General features: G+C 34.6%; 1 protein-coding gene across 2 annotated transcripts in view; it reads left to right on the top strand.

The window, feature by feature from the left end:
• LOC123682624 overlaps positions 1-20,533 on the top strand; it is a 107,878-nt gene that overhangs the window by 20,228 nt on the left and 67,117 nt on the right. For both annotated transcript variants that reach the window (XM_045621363.1, XM_045621372.1), the window contains 8 exons: positions 192-296; positions 4,247-4,420; positions 5,628-5,759; positions 9,674-9,804; positions 10,329-10,521; positions 15,871-15,932; positions 16,226-16,412; positions 19,928-20,046. In XM_045621363.1, the coding sequence (XP_045477319.1) occupies positions 192-296; positions 4,247-4,420; positions 5,628-5,759; positions 9,674-9,804; positions 10,329-10,521; positions 15,871-15,932; positions 16,226-16,412; positions 19,928-20,046 (1,103 nt within the window). The remainder of the gene's footprint in view (positions 1-191; positions 297-4,246; positions 4,421-5,627; positions 5,760-9,673; positions 9,805-10,328; positions 10,522-15,870; positions 15,933-16,225; positions 16,413-19,927; positions 20,047-20,533) is intronic.

Here is a 20,533-nt window from a genome sequence, read left to right as displayed (position 1 = left end):
CACGGCAGAAAAAAAAATTGAATCATTTTTGAACTCGTACAATCTATCACATAATTTGATTTCTCGGCAGCTGAATGAAAGAAGATTTCTTCATTCTAATAAGAAATTTTCAAACTTTTATATTATTGTTGGATTCATATCAAAACTTTCAATACTACCAAGAATTCTAAATTAAATTTTTCCATTTTCAGAATACAGAATAACACAAAAAGGAAGTTCGGATGATATTTCCGAATGTCAATTGCTCGAAGATAATAAGAAAGTGGAAAAGGGCGAAACTATCGATTCTGTAACAGGTAAGATATGAAATAGTGAAATAGAAATCGTTCAGATGACTCGATTACCTGATCTATAAACAGTCATTGTGGGCATGAAAAATTCATTTTTTCCCTGATATTTACATTATATTCCAAAATATTGAACAGTCTAATTGTGTTTTATGGAATTTATTCAATATTAGAAGTTTATTATTCATTAGAGTTTATGCAATTTATTATGTATTTATTATGTTGAATAAACTTATGTTAGGACCTGCACAGGACAAAACTAAATCTCTCAACGAGTACAAGTTCCAAGCTCCTGAGAGGTGTCACAGTGGCCTAGGGGTGTCGTACTATGAAAAAACATTGAATATTGAACAAACATTGGTAGTGAATAGTTGGTAGCTTACTTATAGGCATAATACTTATTATTATTATTGAAGAAATTACAGAGTAGAGGCAAAAGCCTATGAACTCAAAGAAAGGTGAAAAAAATAGTTGAACATACTATATATACAGACAACAGTAATAGAACTAAGAAACAGCAACAAACACAAAAATAAGAGCATTTTCAAACCAGGCATCAAGTCTGTTCTTGAAGGTATTTACGGAAGGTGCATTCACGACGTCACCGGGGAGTCTATTCCATACACTGAACACTCTATTAGAAATGAAATATTCGCGGAACTTAGCACGAAAACTTTCACGCTTGAGTTTTAAACTGAGACCACGTAGATTGATTGTGTTCAGTTGGTATAAATGCGAGATATCGGTACCAAACATTCCATGGAGCACACGAAAGGTGATGATCAAATCCCCGCGCAACCGTCGATCCTCCAGTGAAGACAGTCCCATCTTCTCCAACCTCTCCGGATACGATGGTCTTAAAACACCATAAGGCAGACGAGTCACTCTGCGCTGAAACCCCTCCAAGAGCATCAGATCGCCTCTGAGCCAAGGGTACCAAACAGGACCGGCAAATTTTAAATCTGGCCTACGGTAGCGATATCACATCCCTGGAAAGATCTCTGTATAATGAAGAGGAGTCTTCTTGCTTTATTCAGCGTTTTGGTTATGTAGCTTGACCAGGAGAGATCACTGGTGATGGTCACACCCAAGTCAACGTGCGTGGTACAACCCTCCACTCCAAGGCCATCAATACAATAAGTGTATCGGGGATTGTTTGCACCCATATAGAGAACACGACACTTTGAATGGTTTAGAGGTATTAGCCATTGAGATGACCAGAGGGAAACTCTATTAAGATCCTCTTGAAGTTGTCTATAGCAAGTCTCAGCCTCTTCGAAAAACTTGACATCGTCCGCAAACAGAATAATTCCTAGTAAAGACACGTGTTTTTGTGAAAAATCCGACTTTCTTCGTAGACATAGGCATCTTCAAGAGTGATGTATGTACTCCAATCAGATCTTCTAACTTTTCAATACCTTTTATGCAAAAACATTCGTCTTTACTGTCGAAATAGACTTCAACCTCGGCAATCACTTCTTCATTACAGCCAATTTTTCCCTGGAGCACGTTTTTAACGTTGTTCCCGATGCAGTCTGAATATCATTTTTCAAGATATAACTTTGCTCGCACAGTGGGGTTTTCCATCAAAAAATACTCCCTCAATCTTCGATATCTCGATTCAGACTTAACTGTATGTTGATTTCTGCACTCAATCGATCCAATAACGTTATGAAATATTTGCTGGTGATAGTTTCACTTTTGTGAATGAAAAATATAGCATGCACGTCCCAAAACACGGATGTCAACCTTGCCAGCTAATGTTTGAGATTTTGTTGGCTTTGGACTCCTTTTCACTCAGCTGACGTTCTCTTTGACTCGGGAATGTAGTTATGAAGTTATGAATCGAGGGAAACAATCCTCTCTATTCCGCATAAACAGCTTCAAACAGTGGAACTTTGGATCAGCTGTGAGCAATATCTACATTTTGAGCAAAGTTTTCTAATAGACAAATGTTCACGTAAAGAAGTGGAAACAAAGAATTCTGATATTTTCAGCTCCACCGCCATCTCATCCAACTTCAATTTTACGATTGCTCAAAACCATTTCGTTTTTTTTTTTAATTTCCTAAAATAGCAGTCGAATTCGGGCGACCAGGGTCCGTATGGTTGACAAGTGTTCTTTTTGACGTACACGTTTCAGGAACGAGTGGTACACGTGCGAGCGGTTTTCCAAAATGGTTTTCTTGACAACCGTTCGTACCATTAAACGTACACTTTCAAAAACGTGTACTCCCAAGAGCCGGCATCATTGTGAAATTTCACAGATGAGATGAAATGTCATCAATTTATGTTCCGTCAATTCAAATTGAAAAAAAATTTCGAAGAGAAATTGTTCATTAATATATTTAAAATTGTTCAGCAAACAAACAACAAATCAAAAGAAGAATTCAAATAACTGAGTCAAAAATATTGTCTGATTGAGTTTTAAAAAAAAAACGTGGATCTTCAAGAGGGTAAATTATCTAATCAATTCACTTACAAAGATGCATAAAGAAAATGAGCAGAAATTGGTAACATACTTGTATGACGGGTGCATCTAGAGATTGGAAGAAGAGAAACAAGCTGCGGGCCTCCTATGTAAATCGAATTATCCAAAATAGAAGTGAATATAATTGATATTTTTGAAAAAGTATCTATTGAGAGACATAAAGGGACTTAATTCTTCTTTTCTTTATTGAATGTTCATATTATCAGCAGAAAACTGTTGTTCATGTTGTGCATTTGGTTGATTTACTTGTTATTTATTAGAATGTTTTTTACATAAATTTTCATGCAAATTTGTTCATGTTAATTAGAACAAACGAAATAGTAATAATTTTTTAAGGATTTACAAGTTACATTTTACATCGAAGGATTCATATAAATCATTAAATTATATATTGATAAATTGTTTAACAAATTTTCAAATCACTCGGCTTGATGATTGCGAATAAAATAATGCATCTCAATTTTCGACCTACTGCCAATTCCGGATTTATCCTTTGCTTATTCACTTCTACTCGATCTCTACTATCGATGAGGAAGTCATATATTTCCAAATCAACTTGTGATGTACCATCGTTCCGCCACATTGTATTTTCAATGCAAATATTATGGAGCACTACACGAACATTGACAATGTTACTTGCTGTCTACGAAGCATTTATTATTTATTATTTATTTATTGTATAAATATTTTGGAACCTTCCACTGGTTCATTATCCAGAGGTGTCATCATCCATATTCTTTAAGGATTTCCAGAAACATTTAAACGAATTGTATCTCACTCGAAACATTGAATCTCCGCTGATCCATTTGTTCCACATCATCCAATAGATCCATTAATAACAATTGTACTATTTCGTCTTACATTATCTTAGAAGAATAAATATGACTTATGAATATATCTCTATGGCATTCAGATTGTCAAAGAATCAAAACGAATGCCAAAAAGCTCTCGCAGTAAGCATTCACACTGAAAACGTGTACGTTTTCAAGTTCAGTAGTCAAGAATACCAAAACGTGTGACTTTTGGAAAGTACGTATACGTTTTGAAACATCACTTGTCGAGAATAGGGTCCCAGAGCTTTCAACTTCGTCGGTGGTTCTTCGACCACGTCTTAAACTGGCATAACAAGTTTTAACACATTTTCAACCATTGTGTTCGATGGAGCAGAGTCTGAACAACACTCATCAAGCCATTGCTTTGCTTGCACGAAACTCGTTTTTTACATTTTCCGAAACACTGCAAATGTACCATTCAATATCTTGACCCAGACTTGACTCTATATATGTTTCGAAATTTCAATACGCATCTTTTGATACTTGGTACTTTGAAAAAAAGAATGGCACTGGCTTTGTCACCTGTGTGTCAGGTCCAAAACTCATTTGGTAAAATGTGAAAATCTAAAATTGTTTGAAGATTGAAAATATCATATTGTAATGCACCATGTAAAATTTAAATCCCAATTCTTTCAGATGACATAATATGTTCATCTCCTGATGCCATAGGAAGTTCATGTATTTCATGCGATCTATTCCAAGAACGAATCAACAACAAAAAATGTGAAAAGTTGCAAATATGCGAAGAAAAAAATGGCAACACTCAATGTTTTTGCTCTTCGGGATATATGGGATCACAATGTAATAAAGGTAATGTATTGATTTCATGTTGGACTTGTTGAACATAAAAATCGTTTGATTGGATGATCAAATTATTCAAATTATACTATCTAGGTACCTGATCATTTTGCATGACAATTCATTTCATTCATAGATGTCGCAGAAAACTTTTATTGCTTTTATGGTGTCAACGCACTGGCGATTTATTAATAGCAGAAAAGAAACTATGACATCAAATGTGTGAGGGTAATCATTTGTGCAATGTTTATTTAGTATTTTTTTACATATTCGTACAACTTTGCTTCCTCTGTTTTTTTCCAAAATTCGAATATTTATTGTGAAAAACTGGTTATACATTTATTATTATTGTTTTTCATTTTTCCAGATATATGGTTATAACAATCAATTGATATATATTTTATTGTCCAGCGCTGGCCACTAATTTCTCTCATCTTCCGGGCTCACGAATCCCGCGTTGAAAAAACTTGCAATCTTTTGAAGCGATCCACCAACCGATCCAAGTACTTACTTCTTTATAAGGCCGGAAGTGTTGATCAGGCAGGTCGTGTGCCATTGATCGAATCAACTGATAGTCCAAGGGAGCAACGTCTGGAGAAAACTTTTTAAAATGTTTTTACGTACTCCCAATGATCCTGCCAATTCTTATTGCGTTTGACACGAATCTTGTTCAAGTAATGCCTACAATTCTTCATCTTCATAAACTTTCTCTCTTCCACCACCATGCTGGTCTTTGACTTCAAGATCGCCGTTCTTGAAGCGTTGAAACCTCACTCGGCACGTTCTTTCACTAATAGCGTCCTCATCATAGGTATTTGAGAGCATTCTATGAGCCTCAGCCGCAGATTTCTTCATATTAGAGCAGAAAATTGAAACCTACCGAGAATGACGAGAATTTGGCTAGTAAGCTGACATATTTAATCGAGATTTTATAACGCAGACATAAATCGACTAATATTTCGATGGCGTTTACAAATACCTAAGCTTGTTGTATGACATCTACGCGATCTATTTATTTCGACTACCACTTACCGCTACAGCCATCCATTGCAAAACGGCGGCAGCAAAGTTGTACACCTAATATTTCATGGCATCAATTAATTTCAAGAAGTACATAAATCATGTATTATTGAACAGCTATTATCCATAAACGATAAATGAAATTGGCATATAGTTTCAAAGTTATGTTGGTCCTTATTAACAAAAAATGTTTTTTCAGTGTGCCCAAAAGGACCGTATGGATACTTTTGTCAAAAACAATGCGCATTTTGCGATCCAGTGGGTCAATGTGATGCGATAAATGGCAAATGTGATTGCCATAATTTATTTGAAGGTCCAACATGTCAAGTTCGTAAGTAAAAAAATATTTATATGAATTATTGTCAATGTGTTGAACTGTCATACAAACGAAAAGAATGACTCTGCAAACAAAATGTATCTTTAAATTTCTCACACATCATTTTAATATATTGAATGAACAAAGCAACAAAAAAATATTGAAAAAAGCTACGCGTCATTAGCTTTTGGGCGCCTGTCCATTTATGCGCCAATTGGTTCTTTAGAGATCGTCAGTGTTGTCGGTTAGTTCAACTAGATGAAGATTTTTTGAGATACAGTCCTCTCAAATTCAGCATGAAAACTCGAGTAATTATTATACATATACAAACTAAATTTCAACCATCTCAGATTCTTTGTCACGGAAATATTGGTAACCTATTATTTTTTGTTGATCCAAGTAAGTTATTTCGCTTCTGAGGAATAAGTACCTTCTCGATCGGGAATCGAACCCGCAACCTCCGAATTATTCAATTCTCGCCCAGAATTATATTTCTGCATCGAGAAGACCACTAAAAATGCTACTAGTTTGCCGATTTAACCGACATCGTAGCATCAATAATAACGGAGTTGGCAATGGTGCCGACTCAATTTGGAACAACCTGTATATTATTATTTTCATAAGAAGAATCATTATTTCAAATTAATCTTGTCGCTATATGCCGACGACGACTAAGAGGAAAAGTGAAGTGAATCGTGATGATCACCGATAGTGAATAAGTTCCCTTTCAACTTTCAACATTAACTTTCTACTAACATTTGATTCTGGGGGGAGAAGCGGTTCCTCGATATGCGGTTGGAATTTTCCTCGGTAGCTCAGTTGATGAGAGCGTTGGACTCGTGGTTCGGAGGTTGAGGGTTCGGTTCCTGCTCTGTCATGCCAATATATATATTGTCTCAAATATTTCCAGACGAAAAATCATTATTTCATTACACTATAGTTCACCTAATAGGTGAACCTAGCCTCAAAACTGATTACATATAAACTGCTTCACAAGAGTTAGGGATATCGTATTCAATCTTTTTGAAAAGTATGTTATCGTCGAGAAAATCGCTGTAAAATCATTTAAAACTCAATAACAACTTAAATCGATCCAATGAAAATCAGTATGAGACATTTCGTCAATCTGGTCGCCTTTTTTCTGAAGTTTTGTTTCTTTGCATGTGCTTCATGAATGTTCTTATTTTGGAATGGAGTCAGTTTATCAACGGCTTCTATTTGAAATGAGTTTTCTGAAAATGCCAAGACGTAAATTAACAAATGCTGAGGCTAATGGGGCTATCGGAATGCTACAGGGTGGCCTAACTCAGGATGTTGTAGCGGAAAGGCTCCAAGTCAGCCAAAGTGTGATATCTCGACTTTGGAATAGGTTCCGTGTTGGAAAGACCAATGCTTGGTGGGCGACGAAAAACAACACCTGCTCAGGATCGTTTCATCACCGTTTCGTCGAGAAGAAACCCTTCATCTACGTGTAGAATACTGTTCAAAGTGCAGATAGGGTCCAAGTTTCCATCGAAATCATCAGACGACGTTTGAGAGAGGTGAATCTAGGTTCTAGACGTCCATTGAGGGAGTGCCATAAACACGTGACCATAAGCGTCAAAGACAGGAAAGGGCAATTGGAACGATCATTATTCATTGGCTTAGTGTCCTTTTCACTGATGAATCCAGATATGGACGATTTTCAGATTCTCGAAGAATAAGGGTATAGACAATCCCAGGCATAACCCGTAATCGTCGCTATGTGCAAGTCCATCCATTGTGTTATGGTATGGGCCGGGATATGTTTCAACGGGCGCACAGATCTACACATTTGTCCTGGGAATATGACCGCCTTACACTATAGGGAGCATGTCATTGACAATGTTGTGCCAAATTTTCACGCTGCTATTGGTGAAAATTTTCAATTTCTAGACGATAACGCTAGACCGCACCGTGGAGCCATAGTTGAGAATGCGCGCGAGAAGCTTGGTATTCCACATTAACCAGTACCTCCGCACTCACCAGATTTGAATGGCATAGAACATGCATGGAATATGCTCCAAAGAAGATTAGATAATCATCAACATACCCCAGAATCCTTAAATGATCTGAGAGAGCTTCCTCAATAAATGTTCAACAACCTCGTGTCTAGTATGCAACGAAGATGTCAAGCTGTTATTGATGCCCGTGGAGGCCAAACATTGTATTGATAGTCTTAAAATGCTTGAATTCACTCAGAATGAAATTTCGTTATTTTACTCGATTTTTCTTAACCACCCTCACTCTGTATACGTTGCAGACCTACAGGCTAAAATGAATTTTATTTCCTGCAACTTGAAATCATATTAATATGAATTTTCATCACAATAATCTCATTTAAACTATATTTTATATCCCTAACTCATGTGGAGCAGTTTATTTTTTGATGTTAATGAATTTTCATTTAGCAATGTTACCACAAAACCTAGTCGAGATTTTAAATAACCATGTAAAATAACAAGCTGATCAAAAAAGGAGAACCGAAGAAAATTCAGGAACAATATTGGAAAAAAACTCAATATTTCTGTGACACTAGATCAGAGCTGTGCCAAAGTATTGTGCTTAGTGCTTTCGAAAGCACTTGAAGCCTTTTTGTGCTCCCGAGCACTTTTTGAAATCAATGCTTAGTGCTTAGTAATCGAAGCACTTTCACAAAAGGCTTAGTGCTTAGTAATCCCAAAAGGGCTCCCGAGCAGTGCAGTGCTCGCGAGCACTTTGGCGGATTACTAAGCACTAAGCACTTCCGAATTTTTGTCATAACACAAATATGCGCCGACGCTTTGGTAGCCTTTAATCGTTTTACATCAAATTCAATACAGTAACAAACATCTGACGCTGGCACTTCTGTGTGAATTTAATGCACAGTTGTATAGATCAGATCAGTTTTATTATGTACCTTGAAACATATAAATAAATAAATAAATACGTATTATGTTCATATTCATTCAATTCTATGAAAAATTAATACATCGTTTAGAAAAAAGAGAATATGAAATTGAATTTTAGATCATTATTATCAAGATTTTGAAAATTAACATCTGATTACAATAATCTTAAAGGAAATGGAGGGACGACATGTTTCTAATAGAAAAATATCAAAAAGAATTTTAATATTTGCATGGTTGAGGGAAGTCTATTAGATTTCGATCAATACAGCGTAGTTAGCCAGAATGCAAACTATAAATGTTTCGGGAATTATATCTATAATACTTGGTCACAATTCCTTTATCTGAATCATATTCTTTTTATGGTTGCGTTGTATTAAACAATGAAACATAATACCTATATTCTACCTTTCAGTTTTTTATGAACATTATTTTCATATTTTAATGAAGTTATTTTTATCTCTTGAAATAACATATTTTTGAACATTTTGCGATTCCAAACATGAAATATTTGATTATATATGAATAATAGATGTCTTGCTAGTATTTTTATTGAAATATATTTCATTAAATTAAGTCCGAAAAAAGTTCTGTGAAGTGTTTTCATAGAAATAAATATAAAATCTGAATGGGCTTGTGGCTTGCCTGTAGATTTACAATTTCAAGTTTCGTGCAAAATTTCGTTTCGACAGTAAAAACCATAGATAATTCATGTAGAATTGAGTAAAAAGTCAGTCAGCAGCTTTTGAGCGCTTGTTTATTCCTGCTCTACATATCCAAGCAATTAGAGCATGCATGAATGGTCGCTCAAAATCTCTAAATTTCACGTCTGTGCTTTCCTCATTTGGACAATAAAATGATATTAAATATAAATTGGATGGACCAATCACTTTTCTTCCCTTAAAAAGGTTGAATATAGCAGTGGAAATGGTAAGAATTATTTGCATCCATGATGAGAATATCCTCCTGAGTATTGATCTATTTATAAATTCAAAATCAATTCAATTCAAACCGCTATTTCAGCTAAGAAAGGTCAATATTTGGAAATTGCACCAAAAGTGGTAGATCGAAAAGCAGACTCCTGTGAGATACAATGGGATAGTGAAAATTACATCGGAAAAACCAAGCCAAAATATTATCTGGTACAATATTCAGTAAGTGATATCATGTTTCTTCATTTAACTAGGTAAAACAATAAGAGCAAGCTAACATATGAAGAAATTTTGTAATAAAAATATTTCTCCTCACATTATCATAGTTAGTATCTGAATCCTAATTGATATTATATTCTATTGGAGTTGGTTTCTCTGATCCCTCTTGCTTGTGAACAATTCAAAGAGATCAATAGAGAAGATATCCGGATAAACTTTTTTCTTTCAAAGTCAAATAATTTGATAATTATTAACTAGTTTTTTATATTATTTTACCATAGAAATAAGGCCATTTCCTCTTAGAATTCTATATCAGAGTTTACACTTGATTGATCCCCATCAACATATAGAAGAATCTTCTAGGTTGACCAAATGGCTCTATTGCAAATAAGAGGAAGATCAGCCGATGAAATAATGCGTTTCAAGTGGGGCTATTGTGCTGAGTTGTTTGAGCCATTTGGTAGTCGATCATCTATACTTAATGATGATATTCGAACGCAACTATTTTTCCAATATTAATTTTATAGAATGCCCGTTCATTATGGTGGAATGATTATGGAGAAGTAGAAAATTTGGAGAAGAATGGAAATGTAGTAGTCGGAAATTTCGAATCAAACAAACAATATGCAATCAGAGTTCTTTTGAGTGATGAGAAAAGTGAAATAAAGAAATTACATTACATGAATCTTCCTGCTGCAATATGTATAACGACATGCAATGGTAAATATTTTTTCACCTCCTTTTTATGATTTCAAAATTTTGAAATTACTCCAAAATATCTATCGCACCAATTAATGCTTAATTAGTGCTAATTAGTGCTTTTACAACTATTCGAAAAAAATTAACCATCTTCAAAATATTATTGATCAGGTAGGGGGGGGGGCGGATTCCGATTTTTGAATAATACGAATTTTCATCATGATAATGAAGGATTTCATTTTCAACTTGAGATAATATCGAACGGATATTTATCCTGTTTGGAAATCTTTTAGTCGTTTTTACTGATATTGCAATAGTTTTTTTTAACAGAAGTCTGTAAAATTTCAGAGCGGAACAATCAACCCCGCTTTGGGGCGAGTTGTTCCTCTAAAATTCTGACAATATTTTGTTGAAATAATGAAGGTAGTATTGAATAAAACAATCATTTATATCAACCTGTGTATGTTAAATTTATTTTTTCGGCAACCGTCCGGGAAGTGCTCACTTCCTGGACGCTTTCTCTCTGAGAAAGTAGCATTTCCCGGCCTAGTCCGGAAAGTACGTACTTCCCGGACTAGGCCGGAAAAGAATTACGTCGTTCGTGGCATTGTGAATATGAAAATCTTGGTAGGTATATTTTTAATAAATGCAGTTGATCATTACCATAGCAACCGAGATAACGGCTGACAGTTCATATGAAATTAGTTGTCAAAAATTTGCATGTTTTTTGATCACAATCGCAATAAAATATGGAAAGCAGCAGCAATAGTATTATTCTACACGGTTTCCGAAAAAATATTGTACGTAACACGACCGAAAATGGTTTTTTGGACTCACAGACTTCCAGGAAGAGCGTAAGCGTCTATTTGTCCAAAAAAACCCTATTTTCCGGACTTGTTACGTAATAGTAATTTACGTAACAAGTCCGGAAAATAGGGTTTTTTTGGACGAATAGACAAAATTCCAGGACGAGCGTAAGCTAGTCCTGGAAGTCTGTGAGTCCAAAAAAACCATTTTCGGGCGTGTTGCGTACAATATTTTTTCGGCTACCATGTAAAATAACACTATCGCTGCTGCTTTTCATATTTTATTGCGATTGCGATCAAAAAACATACAAATTTTTGACAACTAATTTCATATGAACTGTCAGCCGTTATCTCGGTTTCTATGGATTCTATGATTCTTTTCCGGCCTAGTCCGGGAAGTACGTACTTTCCGGACTAGGCCGGGAAATGCTACTTTCTCAGAGAAAAAGCGTCCAGGAAGTGAGCACTTCCCGGACGGTTGCCGAAAAATTACTATTATGCTAAACTGAACAAAAAAACAACAAAATATTATGTTATTGGTTTATATAAATTTTTTCATTCAGTTAAAATATATTGAAGTTCTTGAAATTTATAAATCTTATCAATCTGTGTAAATATATTTTCAAAATAAAAAACATAACTAGTAACTTCCATATAATCTTTTTTCTCAGGTTAATTAAGTCTATTCATCAATCAGCAGTCTTCTTTTATCAATTGTAATTATTTTGGCAATCTCCATTTTTATTCATCAACAATCTTAATCATCACTCTTCTCTTCATATAACTCACAATAATTAAGATACACACATAAGAGTGACTTTATCGTTTCCATGTAAATATTTGGTAGGAACCCAATTTACACATAGTACATTCTATCCACAATCCATTGTTCTCTTGGTCGAAAATTTCAATATGAATCATAAGAAATTAGGCAGTAGGTACAATTACAAATCATTACTATCGTCACTATCGATACCTTGCGTGCTTTTTCCTGATCCTGATATTTTTCTTTACTTTTCTCCTTGCCTTTACCATTTTTTTTTCTTGTATCTTTGTTTTTTCTGTTTCAGTTCTTGTAATGCCTTCATCTATTTGTCTTTTTTTCTGCCTGTTCTTTAGCCAAAACATTTTTTTTTGGTATGTCTGTTAAAAAAGTCGTATGTCGTAAACGTCGTTTTCTAGAAGTCGATGTAAGGTCATGCGGAAAATTCAATTTCTCTTGCCTCAGTTTCAACAGATTTTCCGTCGTTGGTAACAGCAGGGGAAGCTTGACGTAAAAATTGTCCAGGAGGTCTTACTTCTCTCTGTCTTGTGGTTCATATCCTTAGAATAAAGAAAAATGTGTCATCAGAATTTCAGATACGATTGAATGTCGATTGGGTAAGGTTTTCCGCGGAACAACCAGCCCTGCCAGAAAGGAACTTATGACCGCAAATCACTTTGATATACGAACATTGTCATACTGGCAAACTAACAAAATCAATTGGAACAATACTAAAACGATAAGATTCCTTACTTATGTAACTACAATTTGGGAAATTGACGCATGAATAGGAATAGTTTCATAATTAACAAAGATAGACCAAATAGTTCAAAAAAGAAAACTTATACTTACGTGACGTTTCGAGAGCTCGTGCACACAGCCACTCAACCACCGTCGCCAGAGTAATAAAAATAACTGCCAAATTTGCGTTCCACATGGTGCTTTAGAAGAATAATTTGCATGTCTTGATATCTCTTTTTGTCAAAAAGTTATTATTATATTATTATCGGAACACCTCACCCCGGGAAATTCCAGCCCCACTCTCCCCGATTTCCTTTGGTGTTAGCTTCACACCAGCCTTTTTTAATTTTTATTCCATTAGTTAGTAGCTTGGTTACAATCTTTGAAAGCTGTTAAAACGTCTGGTCTATATTTTTCACTTTTTCAGTTACTAGAAGTATTTCCGGTGAGAATTTAGTGGAAAGGTTTAAATATTTATTCCGATTCTTGGAATTTTGTGAGTAATTGGTATAAGTATAAAAAAAAAAACAGTTGCACAAAGATCATTCATATATCTCGCACCACTCCTTTATAATCAACTTCCAGTGGATATCAAAGAAACAAAAAATAACAGAACGTTCAATAGAAGAGTTAAAACCTGGATCAAGAGCAAACCTAAGTCCTTTTGGGATACATTCACGAGCAGGAATAAGTTTGTTTAGTTGTGTGTTCGTCTCTCCATAGAATTGTTGTTAATTTGAATCACAACCCACGCACAAGTGTCATACTTTTGTGGGAGATTTATGTTTGTTCATTCATTAATTAAGGTAGAATTGATGTTTATTATTTTTTTGTATTTCGTAATGAATAAACATTATTATTATATTATATTATTATTAGCATTATAGGAATTATAGGAATTCATAAGTGACGTCAAGGCCATTTGACACCGTTATGTCGTCGGAGGACGGAAGCATAGGGGAAATGCGGACAAAATGACAAACTGTTTTGTTTTTCAATCCTATATTTCTAGTTATTGCAATAATACTTCCATTTTGGTGCTAAATACTAAATTTGGTTAATTGTTTTTAAGTATTATAACCTGAAAATTGAATTGAACTCCAAAAATAAGAGATATAAGAAACAAAATCCATTTTGTCCGAATACTAAGAACAAAATGACATACTAATAATAGACATAATGACAAACATACTATTTGAATGCAAAATTCGAAAATATGTAGGTTTTGGTTCTCGAGACAGTAGCATACGATTTATGAGCCCAGTGAAAACACTGCAAGCAACGCAGCCACTGCTCACCAGATATGAAACGAAAAAAAACGTCATTGCAATAAATGCAGGGGCAGTCATCGTCATCTTCATTTTTATTTTTGATTTGAAACGGTTCAGTGTCAAATTCTTCATCGTCAACGACTTTTTTATTTTTCAACGGCCTTGTTTTTTTACCACAAGGTTTTTTTTATCATTTAATAATGTTTCAGTATTTCTTCTTCTTGAGTGGATTGGTCGCAGCAGATTTAGCCTTTGTTTTGTCAAAATAAGGCGTTAACATTAAGTGACAATTGCATTTTTGGGCTTTTGGCTTTCCTATGCCTTGTCACTGAGGAAGTGGTGAAAGAATTTCAATAGGAAAGGGTATCGTATTTTGTACAAGATACATACCAGAAGTTCACGTAATATCGCGTATGGTACGTGCAAAATGAGTACAAAACAACATGAAAATGAGCTCATTAGTTTCACGTGAAAATCAATCAACAAAATTTCATATTATTTACAAAAATATACTTTCTTGACATGTATCGGACTAAATGACATACTATGTCATTTTGTCCATCAGAATAGTATGTAATTTTGTCCGATACATATCTTTTATGATATTTCAATTTCAATTTCAAAACAAAACTAATATTCATATTAAAACTCATACATATTATTACGTCATTACAGTTCCAACAAGAATACATTAAAAAAAACAAGGATTATTGTAATGACACTCTCCAGGAGCAATGCAGAAACCAAGTGAACAAAAAAAATTCAACCGACTTAAACACATTTGTAGCTATTGCACCAGTGAAACAGACAGTAGGATGTCAATTTCTTCGCAGGATTCCCATCACCACTAGCAGAAACTGAATCACTGTGAAACCTCGAGCTATACTTTTGAAAAAATCTAAAAGTTCATTTTGTCCGCATATGTCGTTTGGTCCGCATTTCCCCTAATTAATTAATTTCGTTTCAGACCATACCAAGGATTCAAAATTTCTAAAATTGACAATTTTCTATAGCAAGTATTGAATAAGTTTGTCTAATTTATGTATAGTGTGTATATGCCAAATTTTGAATTCATGTTTTTCTTTACTAAATTCTGCAACGTTGAATATATTATCCGGATAGTAATGAATGACGCCCTTATTGATGTGACGGAAGAACTTAAAGGATCCTACTTACTTCATGATGTGGTTGGCCTGACCATATTGAATGTTGTTTACAGATTGTACTATTGAATCAATATCGATCGAAATTGAAAATAAACTGAATTGAATTTGGTTAAGGAACATTAAATCTATTTAAATGAGATATGAATATATTGAACAAGCGATTATTTCATTGAAATGAAGAATTCCCAATTGAAATGTTTTTGAAAATTTATTTTGTTTGTTTGGTTTTTTTAATATCAAACATTTTTATTTACTACGTTTGATCAGAACAGTTGGTTCAGTGCAAATTTAATGTAATTTCAATGTTCGAAATGAATTAAACAATGGTTATAAGGTATCAGTTATTCTTCTTCGCAAACATTTCTAGGTACACTATATAGGAATCGAGTATTCGACAGGAAAAATAAAACTTCAATTGATCTTTATGATATTTAATGTTAAAAAATTAAGTTCAGTTTATGATATGAATGACCAAATCAGGAAACAATCAAATGTACCTACCCATCGACTTCATATACTTCAGACATTTAAATAAACAGCAATATTCATTTAATGGAAAATTTATATTCTTGATATTATATTTTAGATCCTTGATCCTGATTTAAATCTGCTTCTACTTACAGATTGGATTGAAGATGATATAGTAATCAAAACAACATCATTCCGAGTAGAAATTCATCTCAATGTAAGTATCGAAGCCTTCTTTTCATGATATTCCTGATATTTCATGTTATGTTATAAATAAATATTGCTTTTCTCGCCAATCCTTTAAAAATTAAGCGGAGGGTCAAGTTTTTGTTCTGAAACAAATGAAATGTGAAATATAAGTATCTAATTTGTTCTGAATAATCCTCAAGATTTTAACAGAATTTTTCAATGTGAATACGAACGAATATAATGATCGTCTTACAAAGACTGTGATTATCAACATCTCATGAAAATCTCCACACAAAAACAGTAAAATTCCTTTATTTTCAGTTAACCCGAGATAAATGCCCATTATCATCATACCAATATTCCATTGAAGATCAAAATAAGACTATCTCAAATGGAAGTGCACTTATTGATCTCTCTCGAGGAAACCTATCTCCGTTCGAAAATTACAGTGTTACATTCAAATCCAAAACCCAGACAATAACAAAGGAGTTCAGAACTAAAGAAGGAGGTAAAATAATCTTTTTTTCTTCACCCGTACTATAATAATATACTAACTGACAGAGAAACTGCAACACCCAGAAGGAGCTGTTTAAATTGAAATTTTTTTTGGTAAAACATAGTTATTGTAGCAAGGAGAAAATGATTGAAATTTGGAGCAAAAAACGGAGGGTTTACAATTTTTTTTAATAAATTTGTTAATAATGTGTTTTTCCACCGCCATTATCTACGCACTCCCCAACACGTCTCGGCATTGATGTAAAAAGATGGTCTATTTCTTCTTGAGGGATACTTTTCCAGCCTACCTGTACTTCATGTCTCAGAGCCCCCAAAGTTCATGGGAGCTGGAGTAAATTTCCAAGCCTTCTACCCATGATGTCCCAAACACTCAAAAACCCAGATCGGGGGATCTGGGCTGCCATGGCAAAAGATTCACATAGGTCGCTTCGAAAAAGTTTAAACTAACTCTGGCAACATGAGGTCGGGCATTATTTTGCTGAAATATTGGATTCTCGAGCCGGTTAAGGTAAAGGAGAACATATGGCTCCACTCTTTCTTGAAGGAAACGCAGCGCTATCATATTACCTCGAATAAAGACTAAAGGTGACCTACTTGCATGTGCAATAGCACCCCATACCATAACGCCTACTGTCCGGTGTACATGACGCTCAACATCAAGCTGAGGTTGCTGAATATGATTCTATCTGAACATATTGAGTATGATTTCACTCGGAATAATTCAATAAATTCCGAGAGAGGTTGAGGATTTTCAATTTTAAATAATTGTAATTGAAATTATTTTGAAAAGAGCAAGATCTTGCGAAAAATATTTTGATACCTAGTTTCACCTATTTATATTCAAAGGTGTAGTCATGGAAGGGTAGATCATGAATTTTGAGATTTTTCGATATTTCGAAAATCATTTGGGACTATCTACAATCAAAATAGGATAACCTATAACAAATTTCATTAAAATCGGCAAGAAATTGACTCTACGCGTATAGTATAACATAAATTCATGGAATCTCGAATTACTTTTTAATTATTGATTTTGGTAGCATAATCATGTTTGAACACTGCCCTTATTTTTCTCCGTAGAATCCAACGCAATCATAAAAAATAGGTTTCTAATTTGAAAATTGAAAGTTATGATGAAATTTTGATCACAATTTTTGGCATAATAGTTTAAACAGTGTGTGATGATATTTTTTCCAGATTCAAGAGATGCAAGATATTGCGCCATCATTTTACTTTGAGAATGTGAATCGAGTTCAGATATAGGATATTTCTGTTTCAAATATTTCGCTATATCTTGGTTTGTGGAAGAGATGTTCGAAAAATTCCAAAACGTTTTTTTCTGTAATTTTTATGGTTTATGTGATACTCATAACTGATCATAGAAATCAATTATCGTTGTACAGATGTAGATGAGGGTTGTTGTTTCTTAAATGGGACACCCTATATATTTTTCGACGCAGTTTTTTAGCAGCAGATTTGTCGAAAAGCATCTCGTTATCGGTTTTTCAAAAAACTCTCCTCGATATCCCTAAAACGCTAGGTAAATTATTTCTTTGATCTGTTATGAGTATCTATAATGAAAATCATATTAACGGTCTGTAACTCGACGAATTAAGATATCTAGGATCTGCTTTCTGATGTCTTATTATTCCGAAAATAGAGATCAGGGGTCCTTGAAGATTTTTCTCTAAGTCCGATAGTTCTCCCGATACTTTCAGTGAGCATCGAATTTGGGACACGCTGTACTTATTGTGGAATTTAATTTTGTTCTAATGTGCAGCCTGTTTTTCCTTATGAGTTTTTTGGTTATTTTTGTGAAATTAGTAACCTAACTAAAAATGAAGAGTTCTTGGAAATGGACAAAACATTCTATGAAAAAATTATTACGTACTGATTATCATACTGAAAATAAACTGCTCCACATGAGTTAGGGATATTGACTTAAATTGCAAAAAAATTTAGTTTAAATGAGATGTTTGTGATGAAAATCCATATTAATATGATTTCAAGAGTTGCAGGAAATAAAATTAATTTTAGCCTATTGGTCTGCAGCATATACAGGGTGGTTAAGATAAATCGAGTAAAATAACGAAATTTTATTCTGAGAGAATTCAAGCATTTTAAGACTATCAATACAATGTTTGGCCTCCACGGGCATCAATAACAGCTTGACATCTTCGTTGCATACTACACACGAGGTTGTTGAACATTTATTGAGGAATTTGGTTCCATAAACGGGGCAGAAGCTCTCTCAGATCATTTAAGGATTCTGGGGTATGTTGATGATTATCTAATCTTCTTTGGAGCATATTCCATGCATGTTCTATGCCATTCAAATCTGGTGAGTGCGGAGGTACTGGTTAATGTGGAATACCAAGCTTCTCGCGCGCATTCTCAACTATGGCTCCACGGTGCGGTCTAGCGTTATCGTCTAGAAATTGAAAATTTTCACCAATAGCAGCGTGAAAATTTGGCACAACATTGTCAACGACATGCTCCCTACAGTATAAGGCGGTCATAATCCCAGGACAAATGTGTAGACCTGTGCGTCCGTTGAAACATATCCCGGCCCATACCATAACACTACCCCCTTGGAATGGATGGACTTCTTGGACATAGCGACTATTACGGGGTATGCGTGGGATTGTCCATACCCTTTTTCTTCGAGAATCTGAAAAATCGTCCATATATGGATTCATCACTGAAAAGGACACTACGCCAATGATCGTTCCAATTGATATGTTGCCTTGCCCATTCTAGTCTTTGACGCTTATGGTCACGTGTTAATGAAACTTCTCTTAATGGACGTATAGAACCTAGATTCACCTCTCAAACGTCCTCTGATGGAAACTTGGACCCCATCTGCATTTTGAAGAGTATTCCGTAGCATTCTACACGTAGATGTAGGGTTTCTTCTCGCCGGAATGTTGATGAAACGATCCTGAGCAGGTGTTGTTTTTCGTCGCTTACCAAGCCTTGGTCTTTCCAACACGAAACCTGTCTCCCTGAATCTATTCCAACTTCGAGATATCACACTTTGGCTGACTTGGAGCCTTTCCGCTACAACAACCTGAGCCAACATGTAGCATTCCGATAGCCCTATTAGCTTCAGCGTTTGTTAATTTACGTCTTGGCATTCTCAGAAAATTCGTTTCAAATCAAAGCCGTTTATGAACTGACCCCATTTCAAAATAAGAACATTCATGAAGCATATGCAAAGAACCAAACTTCGGAAAAAAGGCGACCAGATTGACGAAATGTCTCATACTGATTTTTATTGGATCGATTCAAATTGATATTGAGTTTTAAATGATTTCACAGCGATTTTCTCGAATATAACATACTTTTCAAAACGATTGAATACGATATCCCTAACTCTTGTTGAGCAGTATATATACTTACTTACATATATTACTTATTTGAAGATGCTTAAAGTTGTTTCAAATATCGAACACCATTTACGTAATCGTTAAATCATATATAAATGTCTCTCTTTTATTTTGCCAGTTCCTAGTGAAGTGGATGATATAAAAATGAACGAATCCACTCCAAATTCCATGAAAATACATTGGAAACAACCAGATTTTCCGAATGGTAATATTGTAGGATACAAAGTAACATATAAGGTGAGCTTCGATATCTCTTTTTGCTGATATTGTCATAGTCTTTCGCAATGGCGCAGCCAGGATTTTGTTGTGGGGGGCTCAACATCAAACGAAATATGTTTCTATTGCTTCGGAACGTTTTTCGAGAAGCACAAATACCTATTTGTTATGCCTTTAGGAAGTAATTTTGTGAGACGTTTTCAACCATGATACTTGATACAAAGAATAGTACATTGTGCAACAAGTGGAGAAAGTCCAACTTTTCTCGCGAGTGTGGAAGTTTGTGGTACGAGCCTGAAAGGCGAATGCCGCAAACACACGAGCATTCATTGCATTTTCATTGAAATTAATGAAATATTTCCATAAATATATTTTAGTGATTGGTGGATGTTGGTTGGCAGAACTGATTTCTTTAAGGCAAATTGATGAATTGACAGATAAAGCCGTGGCGGAAAGTTCGGAGTACCAACATAGAATAATAAAATATTACCTTGAAAACTGTGCGTTT

The sequence above is a fragment of the Harmonia axyridis genome, chromosome 1 (assembly GCF_914767665.1).
Source record: "Harmonia axyridis chromosome 1, icHarAxyr1.1, whole genome shotgun sequence".
Classification (NCBI taxonomy): domain Eukaryota; kingdom Metazoa; phylum Arthropoda; class Insecta; order Coleoptera; family Coccinellidae; genus Harmonia; species Harmonia axyridis.
Note: the sequence above shows the minus strand (reverse complement) of the source record. Positions and strands in the feature narration are given on the sequence as shown.